The sequence below is a fragment of the Ictalurus furcatus genome, chromosome 9 (genome assembly GCF_023375685.1).
Source record: "Ictalurus furcatus strain D&B chromosome 9, Billie_1.0, whole genome shotgun sequence".
Lineage (NCBI taxonomy): Eukaryota > Metazoa > Chordata > Actinopteri > Siluriformes > Ictaluridae > Ictalurus > Ictalurus furcatus.
The window spans coordinates 25,429,101-25,454,577 of NC_071263.1; the positions used below are offsets into that span (position 1 = coordinate 25,429,101).

Sequence of the window (25,477 nt, forward strand, 5' to 3'; positions counted from 1 at the left end):
CAGTCCGTCCCACTGTCAGTCAGTCAGTCAGTCCCACTGTCAGTCAGTCAGTCAGTCCGTCCCACTGTCAGTCAGTCAGTCCGTCCCACTGTCAGTCAGTCACTCAGTCAGTCAGTCACACTGTCAGTCCCACTGTCAGCCAGTCAGTCCCACTGTCAGTCCCACTGTCAGCCAGTCAGTCAGTCAGTCCCTCAGTCAGTCAGTCCCACTGTCAGTCAGTCACTCAGTCAGTCCCACTGTCAGTCAGTCAGTCACACATGCACACAGTCAGTCAATCATGCACACAGTCAGTCAATCACTCACTCATACAGTGGGTAACAGTCAGTCACACATTCAGCTACTCAGTCAGTCACTCTGTAAATCAGTGAGGCATACACAATGTCCTTCAATCACAATCATTCAGATAGTCATTCAGTCTTTTAAACAGTTAGTCATTCAGACAGTCAGTCACTCAGTCAGGTATACAGACTTCCAATCAATCGCACAGCAAGTCAGTCACTCATACAGTCAGTCACTCACTAAAGCACTTTATACAGTCAGTCAGCAAGTAAGTCACTGTCAGTCATCCACAGAGGGAATCAGTTTCAGTCACTGGTGCACACACACCTCCACTCTGAAGTCATCTATGCTCTTGAATTTGCGGAGGTGCTGCTGCAGCTTGGGGTCGATGACTTGGCCTTTAATCCGTGAATACTTCAGGAAGGCCCAGAACTTTTCCAGACCATACAGCTGACCTATACACAACATATATACAGAGATTAATGATTAGTGCAAAATACACACATTTTCAAATATAATGAATCAAGATACATGCATGCACAATAATGTACATAAATGAATACAAAATGCTACAATCCATTTTTCACAAGACACACTGACACAATAAGACAGAAATGTTAATCTCATACTTTTCCCATTAACATGATGTCTAACAACTGTGTTCATTTTATAAATATACTTAAGCATTAATAACTCAGGTCCCTCGTATCAATCGATGTTGCACTTCTCCACCATAATGTTTAACTGCGTGCTGCAAAAGTGCAAGAGTAAACTAAAATAAAGGTTATCACCTGATAACTGGGCTAGAGCAGATTAACTGATAAGGGTATATTTCACAACATCCAAGTGTATAATTACAACATTAGAGCACTGTACCAGCCTGGCAGGGTATATATATTCACACAGCGATTCAACAGCAAAAATCTTCAACACACTGGTGGTTCACCAGCAGTTATTTTAGATTCCTGATGCAGGTTATAGAACAGTTCCTAATATGATACCATCCACAGTCTTATTCCAAACTATAACAAGGCTGAGTGCTTATTTAAAATTTGCAGCATTTTTTACAAAAAAAAAAAAAAAAAAAAAAAAAAAAAAAATGAAGAGAGGCTTCTGACTTAATTACAAAAGATATTACACAGGTACGAGGTACAGTACAAACATTTACTTAACTGATACTGATTCATTAATAAATTGTTTAAATCTGTGACAGTTTCCCCAAATAAAAAAATATGAAATTAAAATATATATACGAATATTGTTTTTGCACACCATTTGCTTCGATCTTTAAAATACTATATTGTGACACCATGTGTTTCATTACAATGGTGAAGCATGTATGCTCTTAAGGTTAATAACTAGTCTCTCAACAACTAACACCTGATATTTGGCTCATTTATAACTTGTCTGTGCGGTTTTCAATTACAACAATTCTTTGACTCGCGTTAGTAAAAGATACTGTAATATAACGATTCTTGGTAGTAGATTAGATCTTTTGGTCCCTGCTGTGTGTGTGATTAAAATGTAGCTTTTACAATCTGTCCAAAAAAAAAATCAGCCCTGTCACAGTGAGGTCATATACCTTTCTCGTAATCGTGCAAAGTTTCCTCCTGAAAGTCCTTGAAGATGTCTGGTCTGAACCTCTTCTCCAAACCGTAACTGTAAAAGCGGAAGAGGCATTCCAATCCGTACCTGCAGAGAGAGACACACAGCTCAGGTTAAAATAAAAACAAACAAAAAAACACCCCACACTATTAAAAAAGAGCACAGAAGCAAACTCTACAGGTGAGCACTCTACCAGGTTAAGAGCAGCACAGGTAAGGACAGATTAAGAAAGCACAGAGAAGGCTAATTAAAGAAGAACACTGCTGAGGACTGTTAAAAAAAAAAAAAAAAAAAAAAAAACAGCACAGGTGATGAGGGAAAGAAGGGCACAGGTAAGGCTGTTTACAGAAGAGCACATGTGAGGATAGTAAAAGTAGAGCAAGGACGAGGATAGTTAATGAAGAGCACAGGTGATGGCAGGTTAAGAAAAGCACAAGTGAGAATAATTAAAGAGAGCACAGGTAAAGACACTGTAAGAAGAGCACAGGTGAGGACATTATAAACACAATACATGTGAAGGTGGTTACGGAAGCGCACAGGCGAGGACAGAAGTGTTGAAGAAGGGCAAAGGTGCAGAGTGTGGCGTTACAGAAAACCACAAGCACACAGCATAGTTTTACACAGTGGCACAGGTATGCTGTCCAGGGTTTCAGAAGAGCACAGGTGCACTGTGTGGTGTTAGGAGGGGAAAAAAAACAGACACACAACAAAGTGTTACAAAAGAGCACAGGTGTGCAGTGTGGTGTTAAAAGTGAGCTATGAGGCTTTAGAAACAAGCACAGGCATTATACAAGATAAGTGCTGTGTGCCATTGCAAGACCGCACATGTTGTCTGACATTACGACAGAGTATAGGCATGAAGTGTGCTGCCATTGGGCATGGATGTCATGTTACAGAAATGCAAAGTAGTCATATGCATTGTTGCAAAACAGCGTAAGCGTGTGAACGTTTCTCTGCATGACTCCGCTTGCATTTAGTACTTGTTGTTCCCACACACACAGGGATACACACACACCTCCACACTCCACATTGTGCTTAGTATTGAAACAACCGGCATGACCTGTTCAATAAATCCCTCTGTCAAGCTGCCCTGCTCTTTACTTCTCACCTTCTCGCTCTCTTCTTTAAACTCAGTCCATGGATTTGTTCAACGCTGTACCAAGTACATGCCTCAAGAGGTATGCTGCAGACGGTGTGATATTTTCCAAGGTTGTGAGCGAGCGAGCGAGCGAGTGTGTGTGTGTGTGTGTGTGTGGTCAGGTCTGGAATAAACACAAAAAAATAAATGCCGCCCTGTACGAGAGAAGGAGCGCGGGGGGGGGGGGGGGGGGGGGGGAACTGATGGTACCATTCATAGACTGACACACCTCTTTATTTACACATCCAATCACAACCATTACGAGTGTACTCTCTTCATAAAACAAACATACCTTGGTCATAAAATGGACATTGCTGGTGAATAGAAGGAGCAAGTGAACAACATCTTATCTAAGATAAACATCCAGGCTGGATCTGATTGACATCTGCCCTCGTCTACTTATCATGAAGCTAGAAGCCATCAGACAAATTGCACTGTCTAAAGTACAGCACCTATTTTCCAATGTTCATATTCAACTAAGTGAAATTAATAACAAAACAGTGAGCTTAGTGCAAAAATGGTTTGGACTGAACAGACCCTGTACAAGTGACATTAATTTTTCTCCCCCAGTGGGAAGACTCAGGGTTCTGAATATAATATGGATCTACACCAACACTCCTATATCCAACCTTCTGAACATACCGAACAACAGTGACAGATGTTAAAGAACTGGCTCGTTCCTCTCCGTTTTTGGATTTAAATAGACGCAAGGTGCCATTAGCAGGGGAGTTAGAGCCCCACTTCCTTGGATTCAAGCGGAAACCCAGCGTGAAACTCGACACCCATTCTATTGGCTTTTGGGTCTGGTCAGATTGGCTAGATCTAAATGATCAAACCGGGGTTTTTCCTAGAGTGGGCACAGGATGGCTCCGGGATGGTGATTCTCTGAAAGCCTTATAACAGACCCACTCAACAATGTTAGAGCAACCATAACATAAGGTGGGCATACGTATTCACTGACCTCCGTTGGCGCCCAACAGATTCTTCTGGATTTCTACAAAGAACACGAACAACACTACTGAACTGGACTGAAATTACAGGACATGCTACTGGCATGTCTTTCCCATACTGATCATTCTGTGTCTCATTCATTCTTTAAGAGCACTACACTCAATGAGGACGTTCTGAAGTTTGTATGCACACAGCTGCTGTTCAGTATCCAAACACCTAGTTTACCTGTATGCAAACACCTACAGTTCAGTACTTAAACACCTGGAGTTAAAATCCAGACACCTGCAGGTCATTATCCAAACATCTGATGGTCATCCAAACACCTGGAGTTCAGTACCCAAACGCTGGCAGTTCAGTACCCATAAACACCTGCAGTTCAGTACCCATAAACACCTGCAGTTCAGTATATATAACACCAGTACACAAAACACCTGCAGGTCAGTATCCAAACACTTGTTTTACCTATATAAACTAATTCAGCAAACAAAGCATTGGGTTTCATATGTACTTCAACAACCCAACCCCTTTTATCACCACATGACTCTTACTGCATACCAAACACTTGGCTTTCACCTCTGAACACTAAGCTAAATACTCCTTCACTAAGCACTCCTTCACCTGTATGTAAACACCTGGTCCTCGCCAAGAGATTAGTACCAACCTGTAGTTTTCTTTTGCATCCTCCACCGCATACTGCTTGAACTCTTCGTACATCTTCCTGTTGAAGTTGTCTCTAAGGAAGAAGGACCAGAACCTGAAGAGTGTGTTCATCTCCTGAGACTGACCCACTCCCAACCGTTTCCTCTCTACAAATAAACACAAACACACAAAACAACTAATCAAAACTGTAACATTGATTGCGGTACATCTTAAAGTGATTCCCTGTGTGAATGCTTTGTTTCAGGATTTATAAGCGAAGCCAATTATTAGATATACAATATTTTTGCATTATCATCCAAAGGACCACTACAGAAAGGTTTCAAATGGTGTGCGAGTAAAAGTGTGTACCATTGAGACACCGTCGACGGTACTTGTGATAAACCTGCTGGGTGAAGCCGTTCTCTTGGAGCAACTCGTGGGATGGGTGCAAGAATTTGGGCAGAGACTGAGGGGTGCAGCCATAACTGGCTGACTGCAGTGGAGCGCCCTCTGATGGTGAAGCATTTGAACTACTGCTCAGACAGAAAGAGTGAGACAGAACCAGAGATGGACTGATTATTTTTTTCCCCTCACGCACAAATACTAGTTTTATAACTTTATCCTGAGTGATCAGTCTGAACCAGCGAAATCTGGTGTACTATTAGATTGTGTGTGTTTCAAGTCTAACCTGATGGAGTTAGTGCGTGGCCTGTGTTCACGAGAGTCCATCACCCAGCCGACATGACTTTCCAGTGGTGGGTTGGAGCTGTGGCGTGTTTTCCTCTTCCTGGGAGTCTAAAAGAGACAAGAGACACAAAAATGACATTACACAAACGCTTCCTCCGATATGCAAAAAAGCCCAACCGCATTCGCACAGGCATCATCCTGCTCCTTTCTGTGTGTATGCTCACAACTGCACACACACACACACACACACACACACACAACAATGGTGTTCTACCATTTACAGAAAGTACACGATAAGCATTTCAGGAGTCCAAGGCAATAATTGAATAGTTGCACCCTCAAAAAAAAAAGACAGTTTCTCCGCTAGTCTATAATGTTTATTCAAAAAAAATTAATATAACCACAGAGAAGATAAGAGAACAGCCGGTTCAAGCTACAGTCACCAAAATAAATAAAAATAATTTGATATTTTATCATCTTCAAAGTAGACGCCCTTTTTGCCTAGAGTTTCCAGAAATGTATTCTTGGCATTTTCTAATCCGATTTCTTGAGGAATTATCCTGAGATGCTTTTTTAACAGTATTAAAAGGGAGTTCCCACCTACGCTGGACACTTATCGGCTATTTTTCGGAACATTTCGCTCCAAGTTGTCCATTTAAAAAAAATATATATTTTCTGTAAATAAAATGTTAGTTTTCTAATGAAAGAAATGAACATGTCGGCATGATTATATTTTTGTCTACAACACCGATTTCGAACATTTAAGCATACACCTTCAGATCAAAAGATTTTTAAGATCACGAGAAACGTTTCAGTCGAGTGTCCACAAACTTTTAACCGGTAGTGTACATATAAACATCATCTACAAATATTAAATATACTGTATCCCATAGTATCTATTGCTGATGGAGCATAAAATTACAGCAGTAAGGCAAACCATATCTGTACCTTTCCATCAATGTTTCCACTGTCCTTCATAACAGGATAGAAGCGGGGTGTTTTGTTTGGGTCTTGCCGACCAGGTGTGCGTGGGGTGTGTGGGGTACGAGGGGTCCTGGGAGCACTCGGGGATTCTGGGACGTCAGTTGGCAGAGAGTGGGCCACGCTGGGCTCGTCTAGAGCAAACAGACAAGATAAATAAACGCAAATATAACTGAACAGAAAATAAAGGAAAAAGAAAAACATCATACGTAACAATGTTAAGCTGAAATATAGGATAGTGTGTGTTCCACAACACAGTAAAGATAAATTAATGAGGAGTCATGTTTAGAATATACTAATCACATCGAACAGTAAATATATTATTACATAATTACATTAGCAAATTTGTTTAAGAAAACCTTCTCCCCAAAACAGGCTTCTGAACTAAGTAATTATCAATAGGAAAAGACATAATAGAAATCCTTTTTTTTTTTTAACATCAATTTCCATAGCACTATAGCATAAAGTAACATTTCAGTTAGTACAATGACCTACTACCAATAATAATGCTATATTATAATTATCTATATCTATCTAACATTAGACAATCAATCAATTTATGACAAATGTTTCCACTTTTTAATAAGCACTAATAATTACTGTTACATAAACAGAGGGCAGGTACCTTGGCAGGGGGGAGGAGGTGGCACTTCCTGGTTGGGGTCAACGGGTAATTTAGGGGTCAAAGTGTCGAACTCATCCTGGCTGATCACGCTGAGCTTCTTAAAGGTCTCCAAATCCTGGCAATGGAGAAAAAAGAAAAAAAAAACCCCCCACACATGCAGGCTTTAGTATTTCCCACATTAACGGTTCTGTGAAGGTCATGCCAACTCTGCTTTTAAGCCACACTAACAGTATTTGATTAAACGATCCCTTTTTAGCAGACAATGCATCTCTTTCTCTCCCATAGTCTCATATCAAAGCTGCAATTTTACATTGAGAACAGTATGTGGGAAAAAAAATCACATACTGGAACGACTGCAGGATTTCACCTGGCTCAAATAATGAGGTCATGTTGTGAATGTAACCGCTTTCACTATATGTTTTCAGACAGTGAGACGTCATAGCGTTTCAAAATAATATCAACACGACAAAAATATGAGGAACGTCTTGAAACGTGACAAAATGTGAAGGCTTTTGTGCTGTCTGTCCTGGTGACACACCTTTATGTGCAATTTTACTTTCTTTCTTTGCTTTTCCCCACCTTCCCCGTGTCCAAGATAAATACAGGTAGGATAAAAATTACCAAAAGGAAAAATAAACACAGATAAAGAGGACGTAAACAGATATGGCATATGTAAGACACCTTGTATCCGATACTAAATTTTACCATCAAATTAAAAGCTAATGTAAGGGTTTAGAATTTTTTTTAAAAAGTGTCCGTGTAGCTGAAGATAACCGAATGTAAATGAATGTTTTTTTTTTTTTTTTATCCAGATCATTCAGGCGAATGTAAAAGCGACATTAAAAAAAAAATTATAATAATAAAAATTGTAGCAACAAATAGTGGCAACAAATTGTAGATAAATTCATTCTCATTTCTTAAAAAGGTACTGAATTATTATCCCTTATCCAGTGGATTTCATCTGCTGGTACAGATCAGTCAACCTCCATAAAGTTTGTTTCAGTAGATTAGAGTAGGTCCAGTAATTAGTCATTTACCCTGGAAAGGTCCCTGCACTACAAGGTCAGGAGCACTGTCGTCAAGCTGTGGTGGTGAGAAATGTGGGTTTATTTTAGGAACAGGTGCATTTTGGGAGCCTTGACAGACTGGCCCCCCTGTAAGGGATATGCACAGAGTGATATGTGAACTGAGATGTGGAGGCACTGCAAGGACTAACATAATTAGCAATGTGTAGCTGTGATTCAGCGCAAATTTAACACTTATCATTGGAGTGTGACTATGGCGCGGTGCACCGCTAAAGCCAGAGCCTCACTGGAAATTCACAGTTTACATAAAAACATTTTTTTGGTCTGCTTCAAAGTTTATACAAAATTATGCAGTGTCCTTTCTTTTTCTGCGTCTTTTATTTTGTACTACTGATTTTACTTGAAATGAACTAAAGAAAAACGACAATCGACTTCTTCATATTTTACACCACACCTGAATCCGATTCACAGTACAATACTTTCCCTTAACATTACTTACCTTAACGTTGGTACCATCCAGCTGATTCTCATCCCCCGTCCACAGGTCCTGCTCGTAGTAGTAGAGGCCGTCGTTGATGGCCTTGGCGAGCTCGGCGGTGATTTTGGCGCGGGAGACGTGGTTGCCTGTGCGGTCGCCGCCCGGGTGCTTGCGCAAGTGCGGTGGCGTCTGTGTGACGATCAGGATCTTGTTCACGTCGCTGTCATCCAGCTCGCCATCGGAGTCGTCGTCTGACCAATCGGTGAAAGTGTTCTTGCGAGGTGCCGCGAGTTGCTCCAGCTCTTCGTCAAACAGGAAGTCGAGTTCTTCCTGGTCAGCCTCAGGTGGTGGATTTGCCGGGGCCGACGTTGAGCGTTCCTGAGCAAAGAATAACATTTCCTACATGAATAGAACGATTCAAGCCAAACTTTTAGCTAATTTTTGTTTTCCTTCGGTCAAAACATTCAAATGTATTCAAATGTAAAGGGTACTCTCGGGATTTGCTCTGATCAGCACTAATCTTAGAATGGATATCATCATCAGTCAATAAAAAGTAAGAGTGTGAATAGTAAATACAGGTAAAATAAATACAGTAAAAACGTTTTATTTTTTTCAAAAAGGTCAATACAGGAAGGAGATGAAGAAACAGACAGTAGGCGGGCAATACTGCACAAATATCATAATATTTTAAAGATATTTACCTAATACATGATACAGTTGCAATCAAAATTATTCAACCCCCATTGCAAATCAGGTTTATTGTCACCAAGGCTTGGTTGCAGAAGAAGTCCTAGAAGATTCTACAGGGCCATCACAGTCACCTGACTTGAACCCCATAGAAAATCTCCGGTGGGATTTGAAGAAGGCGGTTCTAGCACACAAACCCCAGAATATTACTGAACTGGAGGACATTGCTCATGAGGACCGGGCTAAGATTCCTCAGGAACACTGCCAGAAGCTCTGCATCTCATTTGCAGCAGGTCATAACAGCAAAAGGGTGCTCTACTAAGTACTAAAGATGCTTGCCATGAAGGGGTTGAATAATTTTGAAACTTTTGAGAAGTCATGATAAGTTGCATTTTCAGTTGAATTTGGGGAAACCACTTGAAGCGTTCGTTGTGTTGAACTATTTCAATTGCTTTTGTTTGATTTGTTCATTACAAATAACTGAAAGTCAATAAACAATTGACAAATTGACAATAAACCTGATTTGCAGTGGGGGTTGAATCATTTTGACTGCAACTGTATAATCACAAAATTTTAGTGCACCAGTGAGACAAACGTGTTAGTAATTGTGTCTTCATTCATTCAGGAAGGACGAACAATAAAACACTGTGCACAAAAATATTTATTTAATGTCTATTCAACTACTTGTTACTGTTACTAGAAGTAACAAGAAGTACTTATTTTAAAATTCATGAAAAAAAACCCACTATGAAATACGACATATGGAAGTGACTAAGAAAAGTGATTTTAAAAAAACTTTTAAAAATTTTTGTCGCATTTTTCGCTTTTGGCATTTATCAACCAGTTTCATGAGGAGCGTCATCCAGGAGGATTTTCTTAAAGTACACAAACATGCCAAGCTCCTCACCACCTCTCCTGAGTTCGACATGAAAACTATTGGCTTTAAGTTTAAAAAAAAAAAAAAAAAAAAAAAATACATTCTTAATCAGAAATAAACTTATACATGGGCATTAACTTTCCGATTTACATTTTAATCATGAGCTTTTATCAAAATGTCTTTAAAGCAATGAAAAAGGCATCAATCTGACGTTTTATAACTTTTGGCTGGTACTATATGTATGACAATTTATCACAATGTTGACATTATATGATCATATCACCCATCTGCAGCCACAGTGTCTCGGTTAAACATTATATTATATTAGTATATATTCCCAAATATTATCTTTTTTTCTCTCAAAAATCTATTACAGCATCCATGACAACGTGCAAACTAAGAATTTCACTGTACAAAAGGTTTGTACATATAAGAAAATGTTCTTGAATCATAAATCTACCATGCAGTGTCCAGCTTTAGAGATCAGGTGATTGAGGCATATTCTATCGAAAGAAAAGAAAGAATGTTTCCAAAACAGAATACTAATGAAACCGAGAATAAAAATGAAATGAAGGAAGAAAAAAAAAAATTAATTGAGGATACTCAACTGTTAAGAGGGAAGGCTCAGAATTAGAGGAAGGAAGAAGGTGGGGATGAAGTGTTTCAGATGGCTGCGAAAGCATAGGAGAGAGGGAGCAGTGAAATGAAAAGAGAAATGAAGAAAGCGCAGGGGGGAAAAAAACAAGAAGCGAGAAACAGAAATACGGTGACCGATTTAGCAAAGAACAAGTCAAAACGGAAGAGTAAAATGACTGAAATGAGTTCATAATTACAAAAGTTGGCACATAATGGTCGAACATGGTAAATGAAAATAGTTGTTGTACAGACAGTAAATCCCTTGCTAATGATTTAATTTATTAATTTGCTAAGTATAGTTTAATTTAAAAGCTAAAATGAATACTATGTTATTTCCTAATTGTTGGAGCATGATAAGCATAGGAATAGCTTTATCAAATGCCATTCCTTTGCAAGTTACATTCAGTACAATTTAAATTTATACAATACAAGCAGTAAGCTGAAAACCATTATACGAGAAAGCTTATTTCTCACAAAATGTAATTAAATTTATCTCTTGAATCTGACTCGTAATGAAGTCTGAAGAATAAAAAAACAGAATAAGAGCTTTACTTTGTTCTGTCGGTGTGTGTGTGTGTGTGTGTGTGTGTCTTCAGACCTTTACCTTGTTTTTCCCAGACGCGTTCCTGTGCCGTTTCTCCACCTGAACCCACTGGCTCTCCGGATCAGCCGTGCTGCTGGACAGCCCCTCAGCGGTCCTTTCATCCGAGCTGGACACACTTTTCGACTGAACCGTGGACGACTTCTCAGAGTGCGGTTTGGTGCCGGTGTCGGAGTTGTCGTTTAATTGGCCGTTTGTAGCAGGAGGAGGCTCGTCTGCGGTTTGATTGGCCGGGGAAGTGGACACTGAAAAGGCGGAGGAAGTGGTTGGCTGTGGTGTTTTGTACTGTGTTCTACACCGCACAGTATCTCTACAGCAACACGCAAGCTTCAAGTTACAGAAGACTTGGTAAGCACATAAAGAGTTTAATGAGGTGTGTAAGAGCAGGTAAATCTGATCACTGTGGGTTTTTTTCCTTATATCGAGCATGTAATTTGCTGAAATTAATACAGGAGGCAAGGCTGAGACGTCAAAGCATGGAGGCTCATGTCAGAGTCACACATCAAACTCAACTAAATAACAGTAATAATGAAGAGCATGGGCGTGTCTATTACCAGACTTAATTCTACATTACTGTGAGGACTGCTATTACTGAAGAAGCCATGTGCATGATAAAATTTAAAACGTTATTCAAAATGATTGTATTTCAGTAAAAAAAAGAACTATACTATACTACTTATTAATAAAAACACCATAGACTACTAGATTAAAAATGTTTGCTACTGTATATGGTATCCTAATGACTAGTTGTATTTGAATGATTTAATAATTACAGAAGCATTATACATCTGATGAACTGATTAGGAAAGCACTAGGCATGTTGATTATTATTAAAGCATATTGATTATTAGATTGTTATAAAGATAACAGATTGATCGACTAAAGCAGCATTATATAAATATGCTAATTACTACAGAAATCTGCTGTGATTATAGGAATATAAATATCAGCCCTACTAGTACCACCAGAAAAGCAGTACCTGCAGTGAGAGAGGTGAAGGTTTGTCCCGGGATAAACTCAGGACAGTGAATGAGTTGGCTGAAGTCCGTGTGTGAGGAGTTGGCGGGCGGCCCAGGGATCGGCCAGTGCTCTGGATCATCCTTTCTCCGAATCTGCTCATCGACCAGCTCCACTACATCACTGCTTTTCACTGCCTGAAAACACACACACACACACACACACACACACACACACACACACACACACACACAATTAGAAAGCTATTAATCAAACTCTATCAAATGCATGTGATAAATGAAGCAGAGGAAGGTTCACACTCAGGCTGAAGCAGCAGGACTTTTAATTTGTCAATTAGTACATCATAAGGAACTCATAAGCCTTCTTCACTGCCGCAAGTGCACTCTTTTTATTTTTTATTATTCCTAGTGAATGTCAGTCAACCTCTCCTGGATGACATCATAATTTTCCAACACTGTTTCTATAGATCCTAACAATTCTTACTGAAAGCAGTTATAATTGATAATGGTCTTTATTTTTCAAAAGGTCAGAGATTTGGATTTTGACGTTTCAGGGTCAAAGGTTACCTCCATGATGAGACTGACATCGGTGGTGAGGGCTTGGATGCGGCGGAAGCCGGCGATGAGAGAGATGGGCAGGAAGCCCTTGGCATCCATCTTTCTCCTCAAGAAGAAATCCCGCTCCAGGTTGCGCAGGCTGAAGTAGTACTCGCTTCAAAAACAATGAAATAAAGCAAAATTTTAATTCATTAATTAAATAAAATAAACAAATCCCAGATAATACAGCATACTGGATAATGCACAGTGCAATGCAAAGTTTATAATGAGAGTTTAAAATAAGACAAGTCTAGTTGATAACACTATTATTTTGTCATATTTATTGAATGACATGAGCAAATATATATATATATATATGAAAAATGCCTAATTAGGCAAGTACATACAACTAATTTGTTAAAAATAAAGACTAACTAAATAAAAAAATCATTTGCACTTTTACCTACGTTTCATCGTTACATTAAGCCCAATGTGGTGAATATTTATGCAAGGCACGGTTGTTACTGGTTAAAGCTTAACACAATGTGTTTTAGAGGTCTGTGTGGTTACCATTTGAATAAAATACTTGATATCACAAATATTCGGGGGGAAAAATAAAGCAAATGGACCAAAGATTTATGTATATTTGAATTTATAGGATTTCAGCTTACATCTCATGCACAAGTAATGCATACTTAAAGACTAATTAGCAACCGAGTAAAATGTTGTATTCACGTTCAATAAATGATGGCTTAAACTCAGCTGTGTTTATAGTAGATGCCAAAGAGCTAAGGTGCCAGTGCTGGTCAATGTTATACCATTTGATTTGCACATGTAAAATTAGGCAACAAATAGCCCTGCAAAAACTTGCCTACTTCACACCCAGTCCCAGAGGCTAGTAGACTAGACTACACTGTTTATTATTCTCAGGCTCAAACCTGCCTGACTGATACCAGTGTTAAAAACTGGATAACTAACTGGCACACTGCAGAGAAAGTACTTAATCTTGTGAGCCTTTCCTCCCACAGCCTCTTTACTACATTTTAAAGATGAGATTCCGTAAACATTTGTTAGTTTGTTTGAAGCCAGCACAAATCGGGAAGTGCAGAGACCCAATCAAATTGCAAAGTTCAAGCTTCTGAAGCTTGTGGTCAGAAAAGTGCACAGGAAATATCACACTTTGGTCTATGGGTGGAGCCTCTGAGGATGACTAACAGGGACTCTTGCAATGAGGTGAGCGTTGAGAAAAACAATCCTACCTGAGATGGTTAACATTTATTTATCCACATTATTCAAATGATGACTAGAAAAATCTGATCCTAAAAAGTTGTGAATGTAACTTGGTTTAAAATCTCGACAAATTCTATAAACAATGCTGTTTATGAATCAAGGACACAGACAAAAGTGCTGGAATTGTCACTGCAGGTGTCTTGCCACGTGCAGATCTCAATAAAAATCTGAGCTAGTCAGGACTGAACAAAACTAAACCTGAAATAGCATAGAACTGACATTCGGTACTTTTGCAACATATTTTTCTAAATCAACCATTTCTGATGGAGACCACTAGAAATGGTTATTTTACTTGAAAAGTTGCAAAAATTGAACGTAATAAGTCAGACAGGACAGGCAGCTTTTTGGGAGAATCTTCAGGATCTCCACCCAACATTCCAACACATTTACATGGCTAAATTTAGCAGGCATGTCACACACCCACTTGGAGGATGAATCATTTCATGGCAGCAGAGCTGTGTAGAGCACAATGTGTGCAAAAATGCTCCAAAAGTTCATAGACCAGTTCTCTAATGAAGTTAGATTAACACTAATTAACATGTGAAGATGGTCACTGCAGTGATATTTCCCCAAGAAAGTGAAAATTTCATTGATAAAATGAGTAAGGCAAGTGTATACAAGACCTAATCATTTTGTTTATGTCTATCTATCGATCGATAGATAGATAGGTGGATGGAGGGATGGATAGATATAGAAAGCTAGAGATATAAGATAGACATAATTTGATACATATACAGATAGATAGATGGATACCCTGGGGAATATCTATTACTGCACAAACTAAACAAATAGATAGATAGGTAGAGATGTATGTAGATGGATGGATGGATGGACAGACATCGGCTGGAGTACATCAACACCCACCCTATGTCATGCGTGTTGCTGCACAAACACAAACTGTACAGCTCATTTTCTCTATTTTCTAAAATACACCCTTTGGACTACTCCTGCTTCCTGTTTTGAAATGTGCATAATTGATTTGCTCTTAAATATAAATAAACTACTGTTACTTTTATCATTCATAATATTACATTTACATACTACAGATGCAAATAACGCTCAACAATCAGTTTAATAATCCTATCTAATCCTGTCACTTCAGAGCTTTTGCATCACAACAAGGATTTTATTATAAACAATATAACCTTCGAATCAAGTTCTGGGTGAATTTAAACGTAGTACGAGATCTCATAAAACAAGATGGCTTGTTTCATGTTATTTTTTTGTCCTTTTTCCCCTCTCTTCCAGTTCTCTCGCGTGGCTGTCCCTCTCCCCCTCGCCTCATACGTGACCTTGGCCACAGTTTAGGAGCAGCTCTGACCACAGCTTCACTCCCCGCTGACCCTGGACCAGCCCTTTAAACCACAATTATGTAAGTAACAGTGAGACCTGATTCCAGACCAGTGTGTGGTGTGTGCTCCCTGAGGGGCTTCAGTAGACAGTGCAGCAAGCATGACTGAGCTTACTCAATAACATTACAGAACCCACACACACTCTTAAGTAGAAACATGCACAGAATCTCACATACTGACAGACAAATGTACACAGGAGATTATGAACTGGGAAAAGTCCTGAACTCCCATTTTCAGCCCATTTACTATATTACCTTACATATTAATGCTTACATACACACACGTTTATGCACACATTTCCTGTCTCTTACTCTCACATTCTGAGTCACAAAAATACATGTTCGGACACACACACACACACACACACACACACAGATATACACAGGCCCTGGGTTTCATCCCCAGATCATTTACAATTCCACCTTAGTCAGAAATGCTAAATATAGTACGGACACGGACAGACACACACACACACACACACACACACACACCTGACCATAGCCATGCGCTGGCTGCCTTTCCCCTTCCTGATGCAATCAGAGCACCACCTACTGGTGGCTATTTTTTAACACACCACTACCGTTAAAATATGTGCCACAGTGTAAGTCTGTGGTACAGTCCTTCGGGTTTTAAATGTAATACCAGGGCACTGCAGAAGTTAAATGACAGTTTGGAGATAAAGACAGCAAGAGGTAAATTTACATCTGGCGCTTGATGTACTCCTTGAGCAGACTCTCTTCGATGGTGTACATCTGTACCCGGTTCCCGTCGTCATAGAAATACATCATGTTGGCCCCGTACTCCGGCGGCACGGTGGCACCATCGGCATAAGATTCCCGATAACTGTGGGAGTAGTCAAAACGTCCTGGGGGATGCAGATTTAAAATGATTAACCATTAATAAACTACATATACAGCGAGTAACATGTTCTTTTCATACCTTTAAACCTTTCACTTTTTTAAGGTACAATCTCAAGAAAAATGTTACTTTTCTGCAAATCGTTGTGCTACATGAGCATATATCTTTCAGAAACGGGGCTAATTTTAATCTTTTTTTGTTGTTGTTGTCTTTTGTGGTTGTGCCATTTGCGCTTTTACACAGGTGTGTGAAAAGAGGATGTTTGCAGGGGTTTTTTTTTTTTTTTTTTTGCACAGATTATAAAATGACTTATGCTGCATTTAGTTCTAGGAAGTACACACTTCCTAGACTGTGGACCGTTTTTTTTTTTCTGCCACACGTTTGTGTGCTTATCTTTCTGTGCACTACATGTTTGCAAAGAACTAACGTTCGTCGGAGGTACATTTTTTTCCACTGAGACAAAAACCTTTCTTTCTTTTTTTTTTTAAACATAGTTATACAAGCAAAACAAAATTATTATAGTTGCAAATGAATATGATTTATGCTTTCTATTTTGTCAAACAGACCATGTTTGAGAGTATATGACATGATAAAGTCAGTGCCTTTTAGAAACCAGAGTTCAGTACCCAGTTCTTTGCACTTGTAGAGTAGTCCGAACTTCTAACAGAATTTTAAGAAGACTAAAATTGTATACTTATCTACTTGTGTAGAACTTGTAATCACCTATAAAACCCCCATGCATTTATGTTGTAGTCTAGTAAGGACTCCGTATATAGTCTTTGCCGCATTGGCCACGTGGTTACCTCGGCCGCGACCTCTGCCCCTGCCACGACTTTTGCCCCGTCCCCGGAGGCCGCCACGGACACTGCTCCCCTCGCTGCGAACGCTTGACGTCTCATCGTTGAAATCCCTCCTGAAGCCTGCACAAACAGCACACACAAACATGCGTACAGAAAGAAGAGCTGAAATAAACACCACAAACTACAACACAAAGAACATCAATGCCTAACAAACCCCTCCATTCAGACCGGAACAGAAGATTAAAGACATTTAGCTCAGAAACTGAAAGATAAAAGCATTCTCTTGTCTGTTAAGTGTACATTTTGGTCACACCAGTACAGACGGCTTCCTCAACAGCACGACCTAACCCTAAAACTCTGCTCCACAGTTTGATGCAACATGATACCCGTCACATCCCCCTCTGCCCACCAGCACAGCCTCAAATATAGAGACAGAAGCTCTCCATGCCTTCACCCTCGAAAGATCAATACCGAAATAAACAGAATCCAGAGTTAAATGCAGGGCTAGGAGAAATTTTAACTGTTATTCATACGTCAGTACAAATGGTTTCAAATACAGTCCTCATGCTCCTTGTTCTCATCACAGCTGTAGTGTATCTTCCCGACACCAGGTATGCAAAACCCTACAGTCAATAATCTAATTCAATGACACTGAATAAAACAAAGCGTTATATTTAAATCCAGAACAGAAGATAAACCCCCTGACATTGAGTCATGTCCAGATCAAGAATGAAAAAGCTCACGAAATCAAATAAAAAGTCCATAAAAATACTAAATTTAGCATCAACAATTATGACGGTCTTATGGATTTACCCTGGCTTACTTAAAAAAGAGCTGATGTTTTTCCTCATGGTGTTTGTTTGGATCGGTTACTTCACAAAATTAACATTAAAATAAAATTCTATTGTTTATTCCCCCACATATAATGGTGAAGAGTCCCACTTATGATGATTAACGATTACATAAAAATGCCCGGGTTAAAAGCACCAAGCAGAAAAACTACACTGTGTGTATAATAGTTCCGTACTGAATATTTAATTAAGGCTAATAAATTAAATGAGGGGCAAAATAGGCCTAACCAAACTACCAAACCAACCAGAAGTCCCTGGAAGGAGAGATCTTGTATCCAAATGGTACTTTCCTGGCTAAATAAAAGAGAAATAAAATAATAACATTTTCAGACTCCCAAAATAACCTTAACCTTGCACTTGCACTTGATTCTTGTTTACTGCAAGGCATACTAAACTTTTCTTGAATAAACACAGAAACGTTAAATCTAGACAGAGAAGCCGAGTCAGTTCCTAAATATTTACATAATGCAGAGTTCCAGCAATACAGCAAGTGCAACAAATAACGAACATTAAATTATTATTCACAACAGTATAATGCTCTGAGCCAATTAAGTGTAATGATGATATAATTAAAAATGGAACATTGAAACTGAGTAAATATACAAAATAATAAAGTATAATACAGAACAGTTAATAATAAACATTTCACTGGGTATATCAAAATAATCATTCAAATTTTAAAACAAGTTTTAAGATAAGAATTAAAAAAATTGTTGTAATAATTATTGTGTTTTTTACATCAACACTACCAGTGAACAGTTTCTCAACTGGAGATTTTGTTATACTTTTATAGCTATTAGTGACTCAGATGAACAGCTGACATTTTTTCATTATCCTTATGAAACCCTAAATGAGTGCTTTGAAGAATAAAGCCTACTGATAAAAGACTTGGTGCTAGCATCAGCAATGGACTCGAATTGCTGTATTACTACAAGTGCCTAATTAGAGTAATCAAGATCTCTGCCTTTTCCAATTATACTATAGTTTATTTTCAATAAAATAGAAATACGCGCACATTTCTCAATTGTCTTCTCCCTATTCCTTACTTACATACATGGTCTAAATGCAGAGTATTTTAAAATGCGGCCACTGCTTGCATTTTAACCAAAAATATTAATACAGTTTCAATCAAACTAAATCTTTGAAGCAACTCGCACCAGTTTCCCCAAGCCCATGCACACGCTGGAGCATATTGGATATAAACATAAGTTTGTGCTCGTGCATCGATGTCATGCTTCTGTGCTACACAAGCTCCACTTTGTAAAGTTTGCAGGTTACAGACTTCTTCACGGCATCTGACACTAATGTCAGAGTTGCTGTAATAGGAAGAACACATGACAGACCAATTTACTGCACTCTGGGGGCATCACAGTGTTCTTCTGCTTAAACCACAGCAATCTGCCAATAATTACAAAGTTTAATTTTTTAATGTATGCAACACTGCACATTTTAATGGTTTATGACTCGAAATAATGCCGTGGCTGTCCGAGTTTAACGTTAGTTCCTGTTCTCACTTACTATAGCTGCGATAAACAGTTGATCCCTCACCAGCCTCACTCATTTTTCTCTTTCTTTCTCTCTAAAAACGCAGCTTGTCATTTTACCGAGAAACCAGAAAGCATCAAGTTCTCTGTGACTTTCCTGTGCTAATAAACTTCGCAAAGCAGTACCACCACTTAAATGCCAGACTCCTTCCATAAAGGTCTCCTAACAAAAAAAACATCACCACATCAACAATTAGAAGTTTTACTTTGTTAAACGACGCCGTTTTAAAGCCGTTTATTATTAGTCTTAGATTACGTGGCGCATTTGCTCTACAAGCCCATATGTACAAGCTGTTACTTTAGAAAAAATAATGGATTTGAATGAGCGCATTAATATTAACATATCTTTCATGTTACAGCCGGAACTTCTGTCAGAGCCGTGCTGTTATCCAAAAATAATGTTCACCTTCTGACCAATAGGAATCAAGAACTCACCGACACTGTCGTATAATACATTATGGCACTACACTTTATACACAATATACTAGAAACTCTCATATACTTCACAGGACAGCATGGGTACATGAGTGTAGGTGCGAGTCTCACCTCTCCTGCGGGGGACACTGCTCTGAGTGTCTTTGCCCGCCTCCTTCTCCAGCTCGGTGGTTAGATGCGTCTCCTGCTGTGCCTCCCTGTTCTCTTTACTGTCGCTCCCGTCACTACCGCTCTCCTTCTCTCTCTTCTCTCCTCCGCGCTCCCTCCTTCCCTCTCTCCGCCCGGCTGGGACTTTCTGACCCTGTGCATTCAGTGCGTTCTGCTGCTGCTGGAGGAATAGAGTGATGGATGGAACCAATCAATTACCAATCACTAGAGTTAACCACGTCACTACAGTCAGAACTTGTGCTTTTTCATTGTGCCTTTCATTTTTTTAAACATGCAAACAAAATGTGATTATGCATTTGCTCTCAGTTCCCAGGAACTCTGTTGTTGCCTTTAACCATGTCCTGTTACCCTAGGGTATAAATATGAAGTTGCACACATGTAAAATCCATTTGACATCCATTACTAAAGAACTTAAACCAAAAAAAAAAAAAAACAAAAAAAAAAAAGAAAATGGGATGGCAGATGGCTGTTGACCAGCACTAATTAGGTAATGGATATAAAAATACACAAGCGTTTAAGTAATGTGGCTATAACTTGGGATGTAAACCTGACCTTCGGCATGACATGATACCGATTCTTCGAACTGATCTGTTACAATACAAAGCTACCATTAATTATGATATAACAGATAATTATGATAACAGAACGGCTACAGGGAAAGCAGCTTGCTGGCAAATTTATACATCAGTTTTAAAAATATTAATAATTATTTTTTTCACACTTGCTGTCTGTCCTCTTTGATAATAACTGATGTTTAATCAATTATTATCAAGCCCATCCTGGGACCATCTCACAAAATCACAATAAGTTCACAGCCTGAATTTCACCAAATGCCATTAGAAATACAACTGGCACTGTGTGTTGCGGTCAGATGTCATATAAACACCATCGGATGTTTGGGGGGGGGGGGGGGGGGGGACACAAACAAACAGTGGATTGCATACAATTAAAAGCACCTGATACCCCATTGTAACATTGTGGATCACTGAATCATTGATGCTTTGGGGCTTATTCTGTGGCCAGTGGTTCTGGTTGCCTCTGCCACGAGGTTCAGACTTAGCCATAGGAGCTTTCAACCAGATAATATGCCAAACATGCTTCCAAATCAACTCGGAAATGGTTAAGGACACTCAAAGTCAGTAATTCTTTCAATTGCAATGACCATCTCATCCTCTGTATTTGAACCCTACTGACAACCTGTGATCTAAATTGAAGAAGGAATTCCACATATAACAATCCTAAGAAAGTAAAGCAACTTGAAATATTTTGCATAGAAAAGTAGATCAATTATCTCGTAACTTAATTAGGTATTACGGGAAGAGACTCAATGCTGTTACTCTCTCCAAGGAAGGCATCACAAATATGTTAATTTTAATTTTTCGGGATATTTCGCTCCAAGTCATCTGTTTAAAAATATATTTTTTAGTAAATAAAATGTTAGTTTTCTAATGACATAAATAAATATGTTGGCACAATTAGATTTTTGTCTACAACACCGATTTCAAACATTTAATCACACACCTTTTACTACCACTATCTCCACATATATCTATCTACCTACCTCTCTCCCTCATATATATATATATATATATATATATATATATATATATATATATATATATATATATATATATATATATATATATATATATGCCTGTCTGTATGTTTGATCTCAACATACTACTAATTCATTTCAAACATTCATTTTTGCTCAGTTTCATGACATTTCTGGAGGGCAATGTACAAATTTGTATTTTACCCATTGTAGGCATCTATTCAGAGAAAAGCACTATATAAATAAAATATGTCATTGTTATTTGAACATGTCAGAACCAATAGGACTCCACAGCAAAACCAGATGGCGTTCAGACGCTACCCTGTAAATTTAAAAAAGGATCTTCTTAATAATCCATCAATGCTTTTAATAGCAATCAATCAAGTGCTTTTCTTGGGGCTACGGTTAAAGGCTAACATTTACCCACCATTTGAACATAGCACTCAATAAAGCCCAAGTGTGAAATGATGGTATGTCATGAAACACAGCTCAAAGCAGTCCTAGAGCGTGTTAAAAACCACTACAGTTCTCTATGGAGTAACAGCTCTCGTGTAATTGAGGAAGAATGTGATATAGACACAGCTGTTCCGGACATGTTGTTAAGTCTCAATTAAGTGGCATGAACTCGTGTAATGCGTCAGTCTGTCATTCTGGAAAAGGAAAAAAAAAAAAAACGAGGCTGAAAAATGAACAAGTTCACAGGAGCAAAAGTGGCCGTGCTCTTTGGGTGGGACGAAAGGAATTCTCTCTCTTCCCCGTCAATCACAGCAACTCTAGCCAAACGTGGTCTTCTGTGAGTTCATGAATATGAAAGGGGGCGGATAGCGCTTTCCTCCGAGTGTGTTACGGTGCCCTGTGACAGCATGAAGCAGCAGTTCGTAAAGATACGGCTGGCTTTCGTTTCTCAGAGGAAGCACGTTAGCCTTCACCCTCAGTGGTTTTATAAACACTCATATAGTATGGTGCAAAAAATGTACAATGTAATACCTAAAATTACACGAATAGAAGGTGACGTTTCATTAGGAGACTGCTCAAAACCAACATTCTGTTCAAAAATACATATTAAGTATTTTTTCCTCACCTCCTTACTGGCTATTTCTCCAGGGGTAGGCCAGTTGGTGATGTCACTGAAATCACTCGACTGGGTAGTAAGAGGGAAGGGCCACAGGAACAACATAAAAAAAAAAAGCAGAGGAAAAAAAGAAGAAAACAAATCACAACACTGAATATAACAGTGCGTACAGCAACAACAAATATAGGACATAAAATGGCACAAGCTCATGTAAAGAAAAAAAAAAAAATACAGCTGCATCTAGCGATCACTGGGGTCCAAGCATTACTTATAGAAAAAAAAAAGCTCTTATAGCATCAGAGTGATAAATCTCTGTTCATTTGTCTCGGTCCATTTTATGGTTGAACAGGGCATAATCCAAGGATTCATGTGGGGCAAGAATCATTTAGCTAAACTAAACAAGTCAGAGGGGAAAAAAAACAAAGTAGGAATGTAAACTTTGGACTCTATATATCTAGTGCCACCAACAGGTCAATTTTATTATAGAATGGCCCATAAATGTGGCAAATTTTGTTTTAATCATCTAAAGGGAAGCATGTCAAGTGCTTTTTGACAAACAAACCCCAAATTAATGAACATCAAGGTCATGTAATATAGCTGACTTTACTAGACTAAACAACTTAATCAAGCTCTACTTCAGAAGTATTGCCTGACCTGTCTTAGGTTGCAAACCCCAGAATATTACTGAACTGGAGGCCACTGCTCATGAGGAACGGGATAAGATTCCTCAGGAAAGCTTCCAGGAGCTCTGCATCTAATTTGCAGCAGGTCATAACAGTAAAAGGTTGCTCTACTAAGTACTAAAGATGCTTGCCATGAAGGGGTTGAATAATTTTGAGACTGGAGAAGTCATGATAAGTTGCATTTTCACTTGAATTTGTGGAAACCACTTGAAGCGTTCGTCGTGTTGAACTATTTCAATTACTTTTGGTTGATTTGTTCATTGCAAACAGCTGAAAGTCTGTACATTTTGACAATAAACCTGATTTGCAATGGGGGTCGAATCATTTTGATCGCAACTGTAGAGCCACACTCTTCTTAGTATTTTCCAACCAAATTTATGAGGATCAGGCAAAATTAAGATTTGCATATTAATATGCATAACATGGTCCTTAAGGCTTTCACCTGGCAAAAGGCAAGCCAACCTATTAAATAATGACTTAAAAATAGTGTGTGCTATACCGAGCGTCACCATTAAAATGACTAAACTGACTTCACTCAGTTCTCCGAGTAGTAGCTGGGTTTATGCACTTTTCTGCCCAACATTGGTTACTACAACTTATGGTCTTTGCTTTAGCGACAGAAAAGACGGAAGAAAAGTATGGAAGTTGATAGGAAGATGGTCGGAGAACGAGAGGGAGAAGAGAAAGAAAATGAAATCAAGAGAAAGAGAGAAAGGAGAAGAGGTAAAAGTAAGACATAAAGTGGAAAGAAACAGTTCAAGAAACAAAAAAGGAGGTTTCAACCTTAAGTGTTTGCACCCCTAAAACAGAGGGATCATAATTCAGACCTGGACTACTACACACTCACACAATCCCCTACAGTAACAACATAAGAAGTAGGTACTTATAGGATGTACTTGAAAGCATTGTTAGATTTGGGCATTTGGAAGATCAATGATTTCCGCTGCTTTTTCCTCTCCGCATGACCTTTCAGCATCACAAATTCTTGACTCTCATTGCACTACTGGACAGGAGCTGGAAACGACGTGTCTCTCCTCGTGTCATTGTGAAAAGCGTTTTTTTTCTCTCTTTCCGCACAGCCTAAAGAATCAGCATTTATTCCTTTGGTAAAAGATAGGTCATGCTTTCCCCCCCCCCCAAGAAAAGGAGATTTCCCAGAATTCCAAGCACCATGGTAATATCCCAGTGATGTACATTTAAGTACTTATTTGCAGCTGTGTAAGTGAAAGTATTAAATCAACCTGAAATGAAGATTTTGTTTTAATAATTGCTACATTAAAACCCTGGTCAATGCACTAGTGACTACACAGAACAATATTTTTCTGTCTCTCTGTCTTGATTTTGTTCAGTGTTTTCATTTGGATGCAGCTACTATACTATAGTGAAATTCAAAAAGTCATGAGGGAAAACAAAAAAAAACCCCTCAATATGAGGCAAGTTAATGGAATTAAAATAATTTTACTAGATTAACCTTATAATACTCATTCATATATCAAAAACACTCAGAATAAAATTTTTCTGACATTCACATTAGGGTTCAACCATTTGCCTATTTATTTATTTATTTGCACAGTTCTCAAACAGTTCTAATCCCAGGGAAACCATTAAACTCTAATATTGACAATTGGTGGAAAAAAAAAGAAAGAAAAAGAACCACCCACACAGAAGCCAGTGGACCCAAACACACAAACACAGAGTGAACTATAATGTTATTGGCTGCTGCGGACTCCAGCCCAGGTATCATAACCACAACAGCAGACCCACCTCCCCCAGTCCATCATAACACAACACAACACAACACAACAACACGGAGCACGTCACGACAAGCTACATGCAGAGACAACTCAACATTAAACACATGGTCAGTCAGAGTACGACAGAAAAGGTTTACACTGGTTTACACAACCTAAACACTTAAACCTAAACACGTAGGATTGGGCACAAACAGAGTAATCACAATGGACAATAAAGATTGTTCATGACATTACAAAAATTGTGGGATGATGGAAGATGAAAGATCAAAAATAAACAATTATTTTACTTGGATATAACTCCAGTACCTGACTTGGTGCAATGCATGACTACAATTTCATTGATGCCACCAGCACAGCATGATGATCTACTCCGTAAGAACGATCTTGCTTGA

The 25,477-nt window shown here is 38.8% G+C and overlaps 1 protein-coding gene across 3 annotated transcripts in view; it reads right to left on the reverse strand.

Moving 5' to 3' along the window:
* The window catches only part of larp1b (La ribonucleoprotein 1B), a 57,184-nt gene that overhangs the window by 3,334 nt on the left and 28,373 nt on the right, over positions 1–25,477 (reverse strand). The window contains exons 3-18 of one of the 3 annotated variants that reach the window (XM_053632370.1): positions 22,658–22,717; positions 19,965–20,178; positions 17,027–17,143; positions 16,068–16,230; positions 12,754–12,898; positions 12,189–12,363; positions 11,213–11,454; positions 10,581–10,643; positions 8,430–8,786; positions 6,906–7,020; positions 6,248–6,414; positions 5,301–5,407; positions 4,982–5,145; positions 4,635–4,779; positions 1,862–1,971; positions 607–734 (exon numbers count right to left, since the gene is read on the reverse strand). In XM_053632370.1, coding sequence (XP_053488345.1) covers positions 607–734; positions 1,862–1,971; positions 4,635–4,779; positions 4,982–5,145; positions 5,301–5,407; positions 6,248–6,414; positions 6,906–7,020; positions 8,430–8,786; positions 10,581–10,643; positions 11,213–11,454; positions 12,189–12,363; positions 12,754–12,898; positions 16,068–16,230; positions 17,027–17,143; positions 19,965–20,178; positions 22,658–22,717 — 2,472 coding nt within the window. Of the gene's footprint in view, positions 1–606; positions 735–1,861; positions 1,972–4,634; positions 4,780–4,981; positions 5,146–5,300; positions 5,408–6,247; positions 6,415–6,905; positions 7,021–8,429; positions 8,787–10,580; positions 10,644–11,212; positions 11,455–12,188; positions 12,364–12,753; positions 12,899–16,067; positions 16,231–17,026; positions 17,144–19,964; positions 20,182–22,657; positions 22,718–25,477 lie in introns of all 3 variants that reach the window. The other 2 variants (XM_053632369.1, XM_053632371.1) reach the window with 2 other exon arrangements.